Consider the following 19419-nt stretch of genomic DNA (forward strand, 5'->3'; position numbering starts at 1 on the left):
CAATGTAATAGTAACAAGAACTTTAATAAAATTCACATTTAATCTCACCATGGCAGTGTGTGTTGAACATTTTCCATCCTGTCTGGCTGGGAGTGTTGTGCTGCTCTGTGGAAGAGGATCTGTTAATCCATGCTGCAAATGGTTTTTAAATTCCTGCCTGAACACAGAAGCAGAATAAGGAGCCTTCTGCAAATTTACTCTCTGCTTTTTAATTCCTTTGGAGCCCTCATATATATCAGACTTTCTTTGTTTATTTAAAGCAGCTCCAACTGTTACTGTTTGCAGCATTTACAAATTATACAGTGGATGTAAACTTTCTGATGCTTGTTTAATTCAATAGCACAAAACTTACATTTTTTTGTAAGACAACACTCAAAATTGAGTATTTGGTGCATTGTTATTGAAAAGAGTAATTCTTTTGTTTGTTTTGTTTTGTTTAAAACATATATTCTTTCTTACTGGACAGTGTTTAAGTATCATTTACAGTCCACAGCAGAAGGCTGCTAACTGATCCCCTTAGAGATGCAAATAATTCTATGGGATTAAACTAGATACTGCTTTTTAATCCCCTTGTTTTATTAGGAACAGATGGACTTTACTTCTTCAGATCATCATCCAAACAAAAAAAGAAAGGTAGCAAACCAGACAGCATTGCTTTACTGACTGTGATGTTGGGGTGTGCATGTGTGTGTGTGCTGTGGTTAAAGAGACAATCAGCTGAAAAAATCATTTCAGCAACATGCTGCAAAAGCAGAAATAGTAGATACAGATGGAATGATCAAAGCTGATCCTCTGCCCTGGGATTTCAGAATAATGCATAATGAAAGCAAGATATCTATATTGAAATATTCACACACCTGGCTAAAAAATCTGATAATTTGTGCTATCCTTGCATTTGACTGTTTGCTCTGCACACTTCCCCTGCTGAAGCAAGGTGAGCAGCTGCTGTACAGGATTAGGATGGCTCTGCTGCCTCAGTGGCATTTGTCACCATGGGAGGGGGGCTTCAAGCCAGTGCTGCATCTCAGAAATTTGTTTTTTTTGTGAAAATCACTGAGAAGGGAAGAGAGAATGCAGTGTCTATAAAATGTGACAAATGCTTCCACAAGTGACGTCTGAAAGTGAGGGCACTGCTGTCTTTGCACCTGGAATTCCTGTATGAAGGAGCCCTGGCCACAGAAGGGACCTTTGTAGGGGGGCTTTTATGGACTCCTCACTGCAGATCTCTAAATGTCACAGATCATATGGTTCATAGTACTTAGAATATTTTTTTATTTTGCAAAAAGTAACTTAACCTTCCTGTCACCAAAATCACTTTTATTTTGCTTCCACCTACTCCAAGTGTGATGAAATTGATGTATTTCATATGTATGTTTTGTATATTCATCATATGAAAAGAAATCAAACCACCTATTTTACTTGATGATCAGAAATTGAGATTTTTAATGAAATACAGAAAAAAAAATTTACCAATTTCCAGAGTTTCCCTAGACCTCTCTTGGCCACGTCACCTACTGACTTTTTCACAACAAAGCTCCTGGTCTTCCAGATCAGGCACTTAAGTGGTTGTAGTGAAAAAACCCAAAACTTCCAAATGTTGCATTCAATTTTTTTCCACTAGAGTTGAAAATTGTTCTTCAGTGTTCATCTAAATTCATTATTTTGTGGTGTGGGTGTGTGTTGTGTCTTCATCTTGATTTTCCCCTTCCTTCCTTTCCTGGCTTAATGTCAATATACTGTACAGAGTAAAAGGCACATAATGTTTCTGGTTTTGCAGCATTGTGTTTTGTTAGCTGAAAAATATTCCTGTTTTGAGATATTTTGGTGTGCTTATGTCTATTTCCATGCCTATTTCTACATTAGCAATTCAATGAATTGAATACTTCATGAAGAAATAAAGGATGAGTCAGGTCTTTTATTGTGTGTGTGCCTCTGTCCTCTTGCAGATTTAGCATGAGAATTATTTGTATATATCAGAAAATACTTTTGCTTACAAGGATGCTCATACAGATACAGTGAGCCCGTGCTAGTTATCATACTGCTGCTACAGTGGCAAGGCAAAGATTTTAATAATCAGCCTTCCCAAGGCAGTGTTTGCAGTCAGAGCACTGCTCCCCTCCAGTGTCCTGCCCCACTGGATGAGATAAGTGGCTTTTTTGGGCACCCACCAGCTCCCTGCTAACATTGCTGACGTAAAAATGGTCCTTGTGCTGGGCCATGTGGGGGTGGAGGTCTTTTCAGCTGAAATACAGAAATTAACCACAGCTTATCTCCTCTTCTCATGTATACAACTTGTCCAAAGTGTCTCTGAGAGGCAGTCAAGACACCAAGATAAGGCACTGAATGAATAATTATTCTTTCTTTTCCTCCCATCTGCAGAACAAAGGAAGAATTATGCACGAGACAGTGTCAGCAGCATATCTGAAACATCACAGTACCACGTGGAGGTGAGATGAGAGGGATACACCAATTACAGCTCTCAATTACATGTGGTTATTTTTGCCTACATGGTTTTTTTTTTTTGAGGATATATAAGGTTGAAGGCACATTCGTCTTCCAAAATTTCCCTCCAGCCTGGGGTCACTTCAGAGCAGATTACACTGAAATGTCTCAAATTCTCTAGCTCTGCCACAATAAGCTGAAATCTGCATGTGGAAGGATGTGTGCAAAGCTGTGTGTGGTTTGGCAAGCAGACAGGACTCCTCAACAGGGCATCAATTCCACACCTTGTGCTGCCCTGTCTCTGAACCTGGCTCCTTGCAAAGATGAGGCAGAGCTGAACAACCCTGTGCTGCTGGCAAGGCACACTGGGTGGTATTTAAAACTAATACTCTGATCAGATCTAATCAACAGAAGTATCAGAATATTCATAAAGTGCTGAGCATTAAGCCCTCAATGTCCCAGTGGGTGGAGTACATGGTGGTTAAATACAGAAGTAAATACTCTGCCTGCACTGAGTCTTCCCCAGTGTGAAGAGCAGAGTGTGTGCCTTGCTGTCTTAAGCTGCTTTGCAGAATTACTGCGTGCTGCTCTCATATTTAAAATATTCAGCAGGGTAAGCCTGAGTGCCTGTGTGTAGCCTGCTAAGCACTTTTGGATGCAATGCTTCCTTTTGGAACCTTACTTTGGCTTTAACTTTCTCCTGCTGCCATCAGACCACTGCCATGGGTTAAGTCAAGTCTTGCAAACACCACAGATCCTGGGCTCCATTTTGCTGGGTTTTAAATCATCTGTGAATTGTGAGATCATATGCAGAAGACTCCTAATTTCAAGTGCTTCAGTCCTGCAATCAGCTTGCAGATGAATACCTGTCTTGGTTCTAATTGTCTGTGTATTATGTGTGCTTTCTTCATAACTGTTTTGGTCCTGTACTGGCACAACAATTAGTACTTGCATTTAGAATCTAAGCATTCCTGGGTAAGCAGCCAGTGCAGAGTTTGTTTCACTTTACTTTTAAATACTTTGATTAAATGCAGCTTACACCTACTTTCTTCTCTGTAATTACCATGTGCTGTTATCCTGTAATAGAAGAAAGCACAGTAAATCCTTTTGTATTATTTTTGTTTTTTAAAGTTATTTAGAAGACAGATATGCAGGCATACATTAAATGTGGTTCAGCTTGAATGAGTGTTACCAGATCTTCAATTAGAATGTGAAGGTGGATTTAAGCCCGAACAAAACGAAATAATTTTGTGGGTTTTCTTGCACAATTGGCATGCTGAAGGAGAAATTGCCGCAGCCATAATGACAGGGAAGCTAGCTGAGGTGAAGTTTGTGAGGCACTATTTAGTTTCCAGGCCATTAACTGAGTCTGGAGAATACTCCAAGCTGATGGTGAGCAAAAATTGTTACAATTTTCTTCTATGCTGCACAGAAAAGTGACCAGCCCATCCATAAGGTATCCCTGTCAGATCCAAGCCCATCCTGGTTGCCACCAGCAGGCTGCTGGCAGCTCTGGAAGAGATGAGGACACTCCAGGTCAGGGTGGTAGTGGAGCTACCTTGGCAGGGAGCTTCTGGGAAGCCTCTGCTGGCACCTCCTGAATTCAGCTTGCCAAGAGAGACAGGTTTTCACTCCTGAAAAAGCTAATTAAAACTCCTGGTTTAATTCTAGCTTTGATACCTGGAGGATGTCAGAATGTGCCTTCAAATCTGACTGCTTACAGTAGTGAGGAAATGACAGTGGGTGTTAAAAAGCAAGCTACAAAAATAAGTTGACTTAAAATGACATTTTGGACTAAACATCCTTCCTCATGTCCTACAGGAGGGCTCTGCCATATACAAAGGCACTTTTACTCATGAATAATTTGCATTGCTACTTGCTGATTTAAATATTAATTTAAATACTGGCACTCCTGAACAATAGGGAAAATTGCAATCGTAATTTCTTTTAAATGTACATTTTACTCACCAGCACTTGACCACCTTTGTTCTGGACCGAAAAGAGGCAATGATCACAGTGGATGATGGAATAAGGAAGCTGAAATTGTTGGATGCCAAAGGCAAAGTGTGGACTCAAGACATGATTCTTCAAGTGGATGACAAAGCTGTCAGCTTGGTGGACTTGGAATCAAAGGTAGGATCTGCGAGTGACAGTCTCATTTTCAGAGAGAGAGGAAAAGGGAGCGAGCAGAAAAACGATGTATGTGAGACTGAGGATTTTAATTAGCTTATTATCACTTTCCCTTTTTTGCTCATGCAGTTTTTCTGAGATCAGGACACTGTATAGTAAAGTGGCATTTTGTGTTTTCTTCTTTTTTTTCCCTCTTCTGACAGAATGAACTGGAGAATTTTCCTTTAAGCACAATTCAGCATTGCCAAGCTGTGATGAATGCATGCAACTACAACTCAATTCTTGCATTAATATGTAAAGAACCAACCCAAAACAAGCCTGATTTGCATCTTTTCCAATGTGATGAAATTAAGGTAAGATAATAGTGGAGATCTGCTTTAACTTATTTGAATAGGGGAGATTGTATGAATTGACCAGCACAGTGGATAAAGATAAATGAGTTAATAGAAAATAATTCTTTACTTTTATTCTTGTAAATATGCTGTAAGTTTAATCCACTTATGATATCAGCACTACTTACAGTTAGTAAATGTAGTGTAGCATGTATTGCAAAGGAGTAATCTAATATTTAAGCTGACTCCTTAGTGCATGTTCAAATATATCTTTACTGTAAATATTGGTACTTGGACTCTACAGCTGCTAATTTGAGTTTGCAAATGTATAAAGCTCTGGAAAATGTCTATGGTTTACCTTCACACTTCTGAAAAAAGTGGTGTAAAATAATTTGACTTATCTCAAGTTTATTTTATAATCTGCAAAAAGCTCATCTGAGCCCTGAGTCTTACCTACTCTTTCTTCTCTTTTTGTTACTGAGCAATTAAACATTCTCTACATTCTCACCTCTCTGCATCTCTGCTCTGCTAGAGAGATCTTGAAAGGGAAAATATTCCTTGCAGGAGGGGCAAAACAAGGAAAAAGATTGCTTGTCTCTGATGAAAATATTGCCTTCAAGTGTAAATTATTTTTTTTATTGTATTCTGCAATATTTCTTTATTTCTGAGGTTATAAATTTTAATTCTGTTAATTACTCTCTGTAATTCCAGTTGATAATTTCAAGGGGATTTCTTAATTCCTTTGTAGTAGTTTGTATTATTGTCTTGAAACAACAGATTATTAAATCACACTGTGGAACAATTTTGGAATTAGCATGGTGAGAGCAGTGTGAGGATGATTAGTTACTGTGTGATTTGTTGCACAGAATTTGCTGTTTTAAAGGAAAATTGGGATCCTGTCAGAAGTTCAGGGATTATTGTGTTAAATAATGCAGGGATCCCTTTTGAGGAGTGTTTGGACCCAGCTTCTCAATGTGTAGAGTTGGTCTCCCTTCATTTTTGAAGTTGTTCTTCTGTGTAGATTTAAAAATGTAGAGTAGCTAAGCATGACTTGGAAGTCCAGTATCTCCCTTTGTTCTGAAGTATTGTGTGATTCTGTGGCCCTACCCTGGGCTTTTTCCTTACTCATGAAACTTTTCTGGTTTTGAAAGTTTAGGTCTTTCTCTGTTGGCTTTTTCCTGCTTTTATTTGAAGTTATAAGCAACTCCAGGAGCCTCTGCAATAAAAAATAGTTAAAATCAATACTATTTCGGGCATTCTAACATTTTATAGGCAAGAAAAAAATTAAATAGGAAATACCAAGAGTGTTGGATTACTGGACTTCTTTTGGTTTTAAGTTCCTCTGGTCCCCTAAAGTATTTTCTACTGATTCTGCAAACTTGAAATATCTATTCTATAGTGCAATCCATTATAGCCTGAAAAGTCCTGTAATCCCCTGGAATCCTAAATTCAACAATGTCTTCTGGTCCTAGCAGAAGTCACATATTCCTCCCAAAAAGGTACACACTTCTGCATGGTGAGGGTGCTAGGAAAGACATGATCCTTGCAGAGTGAGCTAGACACTGACAGATTTGGGCTGTGACAGCCTTTGCAGGAAATTAATTTGTCAGCTGAAGACATGTAACAGAGCATTCTAAATCCTGTGAGAAGCCATGACCTATTTAATGCAAGATCTATTAAAATAATACTTTAGACATGCATCAAAATTTCACTTGTGGGGCCACTGGTGGAGGCAGGCTGCACTTGTGGAGTGGCAGGAAGGTACAGATTAGGGAATCTTGTGAAAAATTCATCTTCTGTCACATCAAAGAGAAATTGGAGGCTGTCATTATTTCTAAAAGGAAATTGAATCATGACAAGTTACTCTCTTAATGCTTATGCTGCTGCCATCTATAGTAGTTTTGCTGCTTCTATATTTAGTAGATTTTCTTTTTATAGTCCGAGACAAACAAAATACTTGAGACAACCAAAAATTATGTATGCAGAGGGAAAAAGTAGCTTATGCAATAGGGGTTGACTTGAGATAATTACAGCTGTTCAGACAAATTTGGTGTCTAGATTATGTTCTTGTGTGATGATAATGCTTGATGCTGGAGTAGTGACAAAAATACCAACTCCCAGATTTTATTCTGTTCTTTTTTGTGGTTTGTGCATAAAATAATTTGTCCCAGTGCTTTTAAATAAATGAGATTTGATCAGGTATTCTCTGTCTAAAGGTGAGATATTTATTTCAAAGAGTAGCTGATTCCTGATGTTTCCTGCTCCTGTCTCCTTAGGCTACCCTTATTCATGAAGATATTGAAAGTGCAATCAGTGACAGCAAAAGTGGGAAGCAAAAGAAGAGGCTTGAGACACTGAGGTAAGAATCCAACTGCTTGGCAGTGTATAGGATTATCAGTGTCACAGCATTCAGAAGCTCTCCAGGTCTGCCTGCTGTCTTTTGGGGTTTTGTGGGGGGCTTGAGCTTTTTTCCTTCTAGCTAATAATATACTTCCAAAGCCATGTGTATTAAAGCCATCTCTTGCTTTAATAATTTTCTTATGTTATGTTCAATTTATAGTGTCAGTCTTACCTTTCCCAGTTCCACCTTCGTGATGGGAACAGCTGAGAGCAATTCCACTTGCCAGAGAATGGCATTGCATGTCTCAGCCCTGCATATGGGTCAAGTAGTTCAGAATTTAAATTAAAAACCAGAAATTCCCCATATCTCTAAGTAAATAATATTATGCTAAAAGGTTTTGGGATCTGAAGATGTTAAATAAAACAGCAACTGAAGATTGAATAATCTTCCTGCCTGCCTGTTTAATGATGCTGAAGACTTCTTGTTTCCCTGGTAGCAAAATCTTCTCTGCCAGTTGGAAAATGTGAGGGAAAGAATCTGTTGGGTTCAGAGAAGATTAGTACAGAAATGAAAGGTAGCGAACAGAGGCATAAAAGCAAAGGCACAAATATATCAGAAACTGAATGGTGATGGTAATAGCTTGTTAGAAATTCAGTGTAACTGATGCTGATAGTATCTCTCAATAATAATTGTGCTCAGATAGAGAACTCTCGGCTGGACAAAAATTAGAATGAATGTATAATAGTTCTGGATACCTGTTAAATTCTCATGTGCAACTTACAAAGATTTCCTATAGCAGGGGGCACTCCTAGAAAAACAGAAGAGACCCTGAACTGTGTCTAACTCTATTTGCAAGTTTAAAATTAAATAAATAGACTTTACCATTTGTGGGACTGTTGCAAGCCAGGTAGAAGCACTGAGAGGCAATCCAGAGGGACTCAAACACATTCGACGTGCTGGGAAACTAATGAGATTTAATTGGCAAAAGAATGTAGGTCAATACATCTGTTGGGACAAATAATCTGAGATATCAATCTCTGAGGGCTCTGAGGCCCAGAGGTCAAACGTGGGTGGCAGCTGAGTGCTGGCTCCTCCTTGTTGGCTCATGTGCCTGCAGGGTTTGGGTCACAGGGAGGGACCCTCCTGCCTCACTGAGCCTCTGAGGCATCATTGAGGCGCTGCAAGGTTGTTGAGGAGGGAAAGGGGACTGGAGGAAGGAAAGGCAAAAGAAATTTATATATTTATTTATTTAATTTTAAACTTAAAAATTATTATTTATAATTATTTATTATGATCATTTATTATTATTATTGTTGTTATTATATTACTATTATTATTACTACTAGTAGTACTACTACTATTTGCTGTTCAAAGTCCGAACAACACTTGATGTTTTGTGGTCTTGTTGAATGCTGTGAACAAGATGAGTTTATAAAAGGTGAATTTAAGGTGAAGAACTAGTTTTTGAATAGAGCTCTGGGAAAGGAATGGGGGATATGTATGACAGGAGCCACTGTGATTTTTTTTGTCTGTTGTTATCAACAGACTGCAGAATGAATTCAAACACCCCTTTCCTTACAGCATTTAAAACTACAGTAAGAACTGGAAAATTGCAGGTAGTGCAATCCATGATATTGATGTGTTTGTATTGAGTAAGGATGAACAGGCCCCTGGTAGAGAGCAAATCAGCCAGTGAACTTGGTTTTGTTGGCAGGGTTTTAGGCAAAAGGTGGTTGACAACTGGCCAGACTTAGGGGACCAGATACTTGATTTGTCATGGCTGAAAGGTAGCTCCAAACCTTCCAATTTCCTCTCATACAAGAGACAAGTCCCACCCTTACAACTGCACAGGCTGGTAAAAATGCCACCCAATAATGCCAAGGCACTGAATTTATCCATGTGAGCTGGCAGGTCTCTTCATGTTCTTTGGCACTGCTTGAGGACTTCCCAGGAGACAAAGGTTTGATCACTCCCTGGTGGAGTGGGTTTCCTGGAGTGGGTTTGTGCTGTGTTTAACATATTTACACATCTGGCTTGCTTACTTGGCAAGCCCATATCGTGGTGTGCAGCCCTTGTGAAGCCTCCTCGATTCCTCTGACCCAGCACTGGAGAACAGAACTTTTATCCTTCCAGTGTCACTCGTGGGCTTTCTCCTGTCCCTCTAGGATGATCTCCAAAGCTGACAGTGCCATTCCCCCACCCCCTCGGGCCCCTGCCCCCGTGCCCCCGGGGACCATCACCCAGGTGGACGTGCGGAGCCGCGTGGCAGCGTGGTCGGCGTGGGCCTCGGAGCAGGGGGACTGTGAGTATTCCTGGGGCTGTGCCACACACAGCGGGGCCTGGAGTGGATTTTTATGGTGCTTGCTAGCAACAGAAGGAGTTTGGAAAGGCCACGTTCAAGATGGCAGGAGTGGTTGGGCAAGGTCAGCCCTCTGCCCTCGCTGCAAGCAGATTTTCCCAGGCAAGTTTGAGATGCCTCAAGCCGCTGCTGCCTGATCTGGGGACAAAGATCTGCCGTAATCTGATTTGTCATTTCCTTGCATTTACCCATTTTCTGGATCTCTGTTCAGGGCTGCTTTTACTTGTGCTGGGTGAGGGTTCCAGATTTTGATCTGGGCTATTTAGTGAAGACTTTAAAATACTTGTGCAATAAACTTCATTTATGCAGTTAAGTAGATTGAAAGCAGGTACAGAAGCTTTTTTTTGTGAGCCTGGACAGGATCAGGCATTAAGGTGCAAAATTTTCAGCCTGTATGGAGTCCTTGCAAAGGGAATGGCAGAGTTTTGTCCATCTTTTTCTTACAGTAGTGTAATTCAAAGCATAAACTGTATAGAAATTGTTATGTACTAATATATTAATCCCACATATATGCATGTTTTATTCTCTTCTCCCCTCTTTGCAGATGAAAAGCACAGACAATACCATGAGCAAGAAGAAACAGCAGAGATGATAGCAGCCAGGATTGACAGAGATGTTGTAAGTGAGGAGCTACAAATGATGCTGCTTCATGTCTGTGAGATTTCACAGCTCTCCTTTGTGGGAAAACCTTTCTCCACATGGGAAATTCAGTTCTGCAGAAAAGCTTTCCAAACAGCCTCTGCTTGTTGTGGTAGATCTAAAATGAACGGGTGACAGTTTCTTTTCTTAATATTAGTTTTTAAAAGGGAAGAAATATATACTGAATGTTGGTTACAAGTTTTCTGCTGTGAAGAGATGGAAGTATAAATTATAATTTTTGAAGTAGACTGACTTCAGCAAACTATGTAAGGATAAAAAATTCCATCAATTTAGCAGGACTTGGGTATGTGTAACATCTGTAAAAGAAACATGGTCATTTCAGAAGACAGGTGGACCCTTTTTATTTACAACTTAAAGCATTCCTGTATATAACCAACAATATTTGGCATGTTCTATGGTATATGCAGGATCAAATATTGCCCCATGTGTCATTTGTAACTTTCTACTTCTCCACTCTGCTGTTGCCCTCAGCAACACCAGAGAGTCCTGAGAAAAGCATGTTGGGACCTGCTGGGTTGGTGTCTTTGTGTTTTCCTCTGGGGTTCATTCATTCTTCTCCAGTCACTCTTTGCAATCAATTCTTCAAAGAGCACTTCTCCACAAACAGCTTAATTTGTAGAGAGCTTCACCAAATAGTTTAATACTTAGTACAAAAGGAGATTATGAAGTTATATTCTTTATGAAAATGCTGTCCATTCAAATAATTTCAATTTTTTTTGTGTGCTCTCAGCAAAAATGTAATATGGAAGTGTAATTGCACTGAGCTGAACTATCTTACTACACATAATTAAAAAACTTCCAGTAGGCCTATGTTTTTAAAAAATTAAAATTTAAAATACTTTACAGGTATTTAAAAACTGTATTTAAAAATTTGAAAACACAAGGAACCTAAATATGGAATGTTCCAGCATGGACTTTGTTCCAAGGAAGCTGTTGGTGTCTGGGAGTCTGGACATTTCAATTTCTGGAGTATTTCTGCTATAGATTCTGTAGAGAGCCAGTTACCTTTCTTTTCTCCCACAGCAAATTCTGAACCATATTTTGGATGACATAGAATATTTTGTTACCAAACTGCAAAAAGCTGCTGAAGCATTTGCTGAACTTTCAAAGAGGAAGAAAACTAAGAAAAGTAAAAAGAAAGGACCTGGAGGTAAGAGTTGATACTGCACGTAGTTCTGTTTCTCTCAGGACCATTGAAGGAACTAGGAAATGTCTTTTTGTGTAGTTTTTCTTAATCAGTGTAGCAATTTTCTCTCAATTTGAGCACAAAAGTTCCTGTGCAGGATATGCTTAGAGGGAAATCTATGAAAATTAATTGCTTGAAATGAGTGGGGAATGACTAATTAGAGATGTGGCCACAGAAATGCTCCTGCCTTGGTTCTATATTTACATAATTCTGTAAGATGGCAAATTTATTATGTATTTTGTTGTTTGCTATGTCTGGAATGTTTATGGAAGCTATAGACATATAAATGGATGTATAAAAATCTCATTTTTTTCACCAGAGGGTGTTCTTACTCTCCGTGCAAAGCCGCCTCCTCCAGATGAATTTGTTGACTGCTTCCAAAAATTCAAGCATGGCTTCAATCTCCTGGTAAGTGATAGCAGCTAGTCTGAGATGTGAGATTAGACCAGGGCTGGCCACCTCTGGGCTAGCTTGGCCTCTGAGCTTTGGGATGCTGCTGCTCAGGTTCTCCACACATCGACTAGATGAGCATGTTTGGTGTTCAGCATCATTGTGTTTCTTGCTTTCCTGGTTCTTGAAAGCCTTTGACTTGGGAAATTTGATTTTGAGTCATGAAAGGATTCCTAGGAAGGTCTGTGGGGCCTCACAGCTCTGTTGTGTGTTTGCCAGCATCACCAGCTGTGGCCTTTGATTTTATTCAGCCATGCCCATCAGACTTGCTGTGCTGGTTGCCATCATTACCCAGGACCTTCCAGCCTCAGAACGTTCCACCCAACAAATTTCTCTCTCTTTAGAGGTTCTCAATAAGCAGAGATGATAATTCAAGAGCTTTCTGCTGGCATCTCCTCCTCTGCAAGTGGGAGTGTCCTGTTCAAGGGAGACAGCGCGTGGGGCACCCTCACAGCATTGCTGTCAGACACTGCCTGTCCCTTCCCATTGCTGTGCCGGGGGGAAAGCTGCTCTTGAATTTACTGAGTCAAATCAGCTCCTTTCTTCCTCCTGGGGAGTGAATTCTGATTGCAGGGCTGTAGGAAATATTTAGACATGTTAAAAATAACTTAAAAAACCAAAAAAGCTATGTCAAGTGTTAAAGTTCTGACCTTAAGGGACTGCTGGTTTGAGGGAGGATACGTATCCTGGAACATGCTCATCCTTCTCAGTAAAAGATGTAATGTCCAGGGTTTTTTTTTTCCATTCTTTTTGCTACATTCTGCATTTAATTAGTTTTTTTTACTCAAGAACAATTTGTGCATCTTTGAATCTTTTCTGTGCAGAAGAAGTCACAGCTCTTGTTTTGATGCTCAGCAACCTGGGACCTGGTTCTGGTGTTTCTTTTGAAGAGTTGTGCTGTGCCAATGCTTTAACAATGCTTTAACAATTCTTTACTTCAGCATCTTTGCAGAAACAACAAAAGCCTGAAATTTGTACTTTGTGTCAGTCAAGGAGAACTGTATAAAATGAAGAATCTGCTTTAAAAACAAAAGGAGTAGCTAGAAGAATAAAATTTTCAAGTAGAATGGAAATTGTTTTAAAACCTTATGCTGGAAGCTTCTAGAAATTCCTGCCATCTGTCAAAAAGCTTTAGATAGACTGGGACTGGGTTGTTATGGCTAAGGAACAATGTTTAGGAAGTTATTAGAAGCAAAATCACATCCTCCTCCTTTCTTCATTTGGAGGGACAGTTGGATGTAAAAGCAGAACAAGGGCAGCCAAAAGCAGTTTGAGGAACAGATGGCAAGATGCAACAGAAACTACTACAACTCTTTAAAGCACATTTGGGCTTCTTATTTCTGGAGCCCACAAAGCCAATGGGTGATCAGTATATAAAAGAAATTCTCCAAGAAGGTCTATCAGTGAATTTAAATGGTATAGGGGTTTTAGAATGTTGGTTTTTTTTTTTTTAATGGTCGTGTTTGGTCATAGCTGGATTTGATGATCTCAGAGGTTTTTCATAGGAATATCTTATTATAACAGATAAAGTGATAGAGGAAGTTCACTATTGATAAATGTGATAGTCATGGACTGGAATGGAAAAATCTCATATATAAAACAAATCAGAACAAAATGTTGATGTAATAGAGATTCCTGGGAGACAGACATCTGTGTTCAGTGTGATCAACCAAGCAAATGGTAGAAGCCATCAGGGAAAAAAAGACAACAGCACATTAACAAAGAGCATCAATATGCCATTATGCTACCTGGCCTGATATTTTTGGCAGTGTAGCAAAATTGAAGAAGTTCCAGAGTGGACAAGAATGCTTGGAGGAATTACTTCAGCTTGGAAAAGACCAGATTCAGGAACAATGTAATAAGTCTGTAAATGGTTATGAGCATTGCTAGAAAAAGTGAGCTGAGAAGGACAATTTAGTTTTATTTGGAAAGTTTGCAGAACACTAATGAAAGTAAGAGGTGTCAGATTTCCAAAGGAGATGCCTCTTCACAAAACATGTCATTTGGTTGTGGAACTTCTTGTTTTGCACAATAGGTGCTAAAATATGCATGGAGTCACGAGCAATGGGATGGATGAACACTTGCACTTAGTGGGTGTTGCAGGCCAAGCACTGGGCTTAGGAGGACCGTGACCATTCTAATATGAAGTATTTATTGTCTTAACAGTCAAATGTTTTTTAAAATGTACTATTTGTTTGATTCTTTCAGGCCAAGTTGAAGTTCCATATCCAGAATCCTAGTGCAGCTGATCTGGTCCATTTTCTCTTTACCCCACTACATATGGTAAGGTTTTACAGTTTTCTAAGTGCTTCCCTTCAGAACTCTTGTATTTATATGCTCCACGACCTTTTCAATGATAACAAGATTGAAATGTTTTGTCCTTGGACAGTAAGTAAGGAGAAATGTTTGTATCTCAGGATGAGATTTTCTTTAGAAAATAATTTGTATCATTTTCTGCACATTTTCCCTTCTATTAAATGTATTTATTTAAATAATCTATAGGCTTATGTTACACTTTGCCATTATAATCTTTAATTAACAATAAAAAATTGAGGTTCTCTACATAATGCAGGAGGAGATTTGGAACCATATTTAATAGATGTATGTATGTGAGGCTTTGATCTGTAAAGCAAAAATAACATTGACCAGAGTGTGTCTGAACAAAAAATGGTTGGTGACCAGAACAACAGCTCTCCAGCAATAAATAGTTTATTTAATTTATGTGACATCAAGACACACTGTTAGATTCTCAGAGGGGTTTTTACTTCTGGGGGGTGTTTTTATGAGTAATGACTGTTTCCTAGCAGCACTATAGGTAACATAAATTCACAGTTACCTCCTTACTGACAACGTGTGTTTTCCTGGCATGATTTTAATCCTTGGGTTTAGGTGGTGCAGACAACAGGAGGGCCAGAGCTTGCCAGCACAGTGCTCAGCCCCCTGCTGACAAAAGACACCATAGACTTCCTGCGATACACTGTCACCAGTGAGGAGGGACAGCTGTGGATGTCCCTGGGGGATTCATGGACCAAAGCCAGGTGAGAAAAAAATCTTCAGGTTTTAGAGAATCTTCAGGCTTTTTAGAATTTTCTCTAAATTTTTTAGAATTTTTTAGATTTTTTTTTCAAATTTTTTAGAATTTTCTCTTAATTTTCTCTAAAAGTTTATCGACATGGTCTTAACCAGGTTATCCAGCCCCCAATAAATTCAATAATACTTTGGTAGGATTTGGACTCTTGAGATCTGTTCTTTGAGGGTTTTGGAAAGGAGCTCTCTAACTTTGCTGGGATTTGGGATCCCAAGGAGAGACAAAATGCATAAAGAATTTTTTTTTTTGTCAGTGGTATCCAGAACCTCTTGACATAATTTTCTGTAGTATCTTTTTTCTGAACGGTCCCTTGCATGTTTCCAGTTATTTTCACCATTATTTTTCCAGCCCATATATCTGGACTTCATTAAAAAACAATTTGGAGATGCAATAAAGAGTGAGAAAATATTAAATAATAGCTAAAAATGTCTGTTTTCAATTTTCAATAATTATGAAAAGGTAAAAATTTGAAATGTCTTTAGTTCTTGAAATGCATCATAATGCTATGAAAATGTTTGCAATTATAACACAAATATTTGTTGACTGAACTGTGCCACATATGCATACCTTATGCATTGCATTTAATGGATTCACTGTTATGATTTATCTCAGCTGAAAGTTAACTTCTTTATTTGAAGAAATAAAAGTTAATTTCTTATTTGTTGGGTTAAAATTCTGTAGTTTGAAATTCTGTGAATTGAACATGCATAAGAAAAATATTAAATTAACTAAGTGCATTTTGACTATAATATGTGGCAGATAAGTACATTTGATGATGATGAAGTATGCAATCACTTGGGCTGGAAATGCAGCATGTTTTTTGTGTCTTTTCATCCTTGCTCTTAAATTTCAAATTAGAACACAAATGTCTACCAGATGGATTTTTTTTACTAATTATTTTATTAATTATTTGGTTGATTGAAATCTGTAGAATGTAAGGAAGGCTGCATGGGAGGAGTGGAAATGGCAAAACAATGGGCTCCTTGTCTTGGGAACTACTCCATTTGTTTAGTCCATCCTGAAAAGAGGGAAATGGAGAGAGAAATGGCTGGTGTTTGGTAGTGAAGAATGAAGCACTTAATGTAGTTGGCTGATCTGTGCACATTAGAATTGATGGTGAGATTGATCTCAGTATCCAGAGGTACCCTGGGGTGGGATGTAGCAGGAGAGGGGAATGATAAAAAATCAGGGATTGCTGACCAGCCCTAACAGGCTAGGAATTGCTGACTGCTCATGTGACTGGCACATTTGTCCCTTGATTTTGGGCAGTGTCAGCAACGAGCCTGTTAAAAGACTGTGATGTACATTTCTGTTTCTGCTTCTACTGTGAAGACACAGCAATTTATATTGTGGGGCAGATATGCATGGTGCAAAGGCAGAGTAGGACAGCGTTAATTTAGGTATTTGGTATTACAACAGAGATGATCTCAGAGGTGTTTCATAGTGGAACTCTGAAAAGTAGTACAGTATTTTATAAATATTAATCTGGACCATAAAACAGCCAATGTGATGATAATTCTTGTGTCCTGGAGCATGTGGGGTTTATGTCTGTAAATCTATTGTTTGGTTTTTTTTTGGTTTTGGTGTAGCTAGGCCCCCATGGCTTCCATGTTTCATACCTGCTTTCAGGTGTTCTTACAAAGCTGGCTGTTTCTCTGGAGTCTTCTGTTTGTGCTTTCACAGAAAGAGTGCGTTGCAATATTTCCCCCCACGTCTCAACATTAAAACAAGTCCTAGATTTGTTTTGATTGATTCTTCTAGTACCCATCTTTGCTATAAGGCAGAAGTTTGCTGTGTTTAAGCACTGATGTGTCCTTACAGAAGCAGCAAACTCCTTCTGCAGGGCACTGCAGGGAGGATAGCTGAGGTAAATAAATGTGTTCTGTTGATCCTCCCTGTTCTAGCATGATTCTGCCTCTACTACAATCCCAGCCTCTCCTCTATGCTAATAAAAATTCTGAAGCATTTCAATTTCTATAAATTGGACCTTATTAAACCAGCATTTGTGTGGCCCTTGACACAGATTTGTGATTTGCTTTTCCCACAGAGCTGAATGGCCAAAAGACCATTTTATCCCCCCGTACGTGCCCCGTTTCAGAAATGGTTGGGAGCCTCCTTTGCTGAACTTCATGGGAGCTCCAAAGGAGCAGGAGCTCAACCATTTGGCTGAGTCTGTGGCAAATGTGGCAGAGCAACAGAGGAAGCAAGAGATGAAAAGACTGTCCAGTGAGGTAAGTTACTGCAGAAGTGTGTATCACATCACATATGTTCTTGTGATAAAGTATGATTGTTTTCCCTAGTTAAAATCCATAATGATATTAACTATTACTCATTTTTTGCATTTTTTAAGGACTATAGCCATATTCAGTGAGGGTATGACATGCAGGAGCTCTTGCAATAGAGTGATAATTTTCCTCCATTACTGTTGGCTGGCCTAGAGCTTTGTGGCTTGAGTTGTACATCCAGAACAGAAGCTCTGAGCAGTTTTTTTGTGCAGGGTATTTTAAAGCACCTCAGCCATTGTTTATAAGTTGTGTTGCTGTGGTGACAGCTGGGAGATGACACAGCCCTTGCCCCAGAGATCTGTTTTTCTCCAGAGCATCCACTACAATATTAATGCAGTGGCATGACTCAGGATAGAAATTCTTTTATTCTCATCCTTTTGATCTCCGCGTTTACCAACTTGAAACGCAGAAGCTATTAACTTTTCATGGCAGAACTGTGAGCACCTGAGGATGGGGGTGTGGTATTTGCTGAGTCCCCAGGACAAAGGAGGAAATGATTGAATCTGACTCCATGTTCTTAGAAGAGTAATTTATTATTTTATGATATTATATTATATTACATTAAAGAATGCTATACTAAACATTACTAAAGAATAGAGAAAGGATACAGACAGAAGGCTTGACAACAATGATAATGAAAAACTCATGACTCCTTCGAGAGTCCCAACACGTGATTGGTCATTAAGGTAAAACATTTACATGAAGCAAATCAAACAATGACCACTTGGTAAACAATGTCCAAACCACATTCCAAAGCAGCAAAACATAGGAGAAGCAAATTGGAGAAGATAATATTGTTTTCATTTTTCTCTGAGGCTTCTCAGCTTCCCAGGAGAAGAAATCCTGGCAAAGAGGATTTTCCAGAAAATATGATGATGACATGAGGGAATGCTGACAGGGCCCCTGGAGGGGGGCTGGATGGAGCTTAGGGGAGGATGGCACTAATCCATTCTCTTTTTGTTCCCTTTGTGTCTTGCAGCCTCCTGGCGTTCCCGACTACCCCCCGGCAGATGGGTATGCATTCAGTAACACGGTGTACAAGAGAGGGCCTCTGCTGGACCAGGGGGCAGCTGTTGCTGCCTTTAAGCAAACTGTTAGCCGACATGTAGATAGGTAACCCTGCCCCGTGGTGCTGTGGAAAACTGTCCCCACTTCTTGGCTCTTGGGGTGGCGGGGTCTGCAACTGCCTCTGGTCATGGCATTGTGTCTGCTGGGGAAGTGATTCTGTTTAGCAGTGCTTTTCCTTACCTGAAGTGTGTCTTTTGGACTCTTTTTGTATAATTTCTGTGAGATATCCTGGTTTTCTGTGACGTTAAATTGCTGCTTTTGTCAAAAATGATGCGGTGGAGTTCCAACCCAAACTGCAAGCACAGAATCCACCCACTTTGGTTCAAATTTTAGTTCTGATTTGTTTCATGTTTAAATACACTCTTTGCTCTTTTCAGAATTACAAAGAATGACAAGTCTGCTCTGAGATTCACCTGTCCTTGGTTTGACTGATTGTTTGATTTTCTTAGCTGCTCACTTAGTGTTCCATCATCTCCTGCTTTTTATTTTTCTGGGCTGGTGTATAAATACCCACTTTCAGAACGGTGACACCTTGTCTCTTCCATCCTCTTCCAAATCTTACAGAAAATACTCTGAAATGTTTGCATAGCAAACAGTGTCTTTTTGCACATCCTCTTTCACCCCCTTCATTTTATCCTAAAACGGAATAACTTGACAAGGTGATATGCAGTGATCCTTGGCCCTTGTCTCTGGGGAGAATTTATACCAGCACAGACTGTGGGGGCACATCAGTAAAGAAACATTGGAATTGCTCTCCTGTACCAAATCATATTCCATATGTACTATATGAAATGTATTTTGTTTTATGAGCCATGGAAGATGTTTAAGCTAAATTTTGGGGATCAACTTGCTGGTTAAAGCATCCTCTATATATACATATATATATATATATATTTATATATATATATATATATACACACACATATCCATATCCTCAATATATATATAACTCTTTTGATGAAAACCTTTCCAGAATCCCTAGTTTCGAGCCATGTGCTAAAAGATCCTGTTTTTAATCTGCATGCAAGCCAATTCCCATGTGGTGTGCAGTGTTGTGCAGGTTGAAGACACAATTAAT

General features: G+C 39.2%; 1 protein-coding gene across 3 annotated transcripts in view; it reads left to right on the forward strand.

Annotated features, from left to right (window-relative positions):
• EPS8 (EGFR pathway substrate 8, signaling adaptor) overlaps positions 1-19419 on the forward strand; it is a 124658-nt gene that overhangs the window by 84114 nt on the left and 21125 nt on the right. For all 3 annotated transcript variants that reach the window (XM_066549774.1, XM_066549776.1, XM_066549775.1), the window contains exons 5-16: positions 2380-2447; positions 4414-4575; positions 4776-4925; positions 7181-7263; positions 9411-9547; positions 10149-10222; positions 11288-11414; positions 11770-11858; positions 14109-14183; positions 14790-14938; positions 17036-17219; positions 18253-18386. In XM_066549774.1, coding sequence (XP_066405871.1) covers positions 2380-2447; positions 4414-4575; positions 4776-4925; positions 7181-7263; positions 9411-9547; positions 10149-10222; positions 11288-11414; positions 11770-11858; positions 14109-14183; positions 14790-14938; positions 17036-17219; positions 18253-18386 — 1432 coding nt within the window. The remainder of the gene's footprint in view (positions 1-2379; positions 2448-4413; positions 4576-4775; positions 4926-7180; positions 7264-9410; positions 9548-10148; positions 10223-11287; positions 11415-11769; positions 11859-14108; positions 14184-14789; positions 14939-17035; positions 17220-18252; positions 18387-19419) is intronic.

The sequence above is a fragment of the Molothrus aeneus genome, chromosome 5 (genome assembly GCF_037042795.1).
Source record: "Molothrus aeneus isolate 106 chromosome 5, BPBGC_Maene_1.0, whole genome shotgun sequence".
Classification (NCBI taxonomy): Eukaryota; Metazoa; Chordata; class Aves; order Passeriformes; family Icteridae; genus Molothrus; species Molothrus aeneus.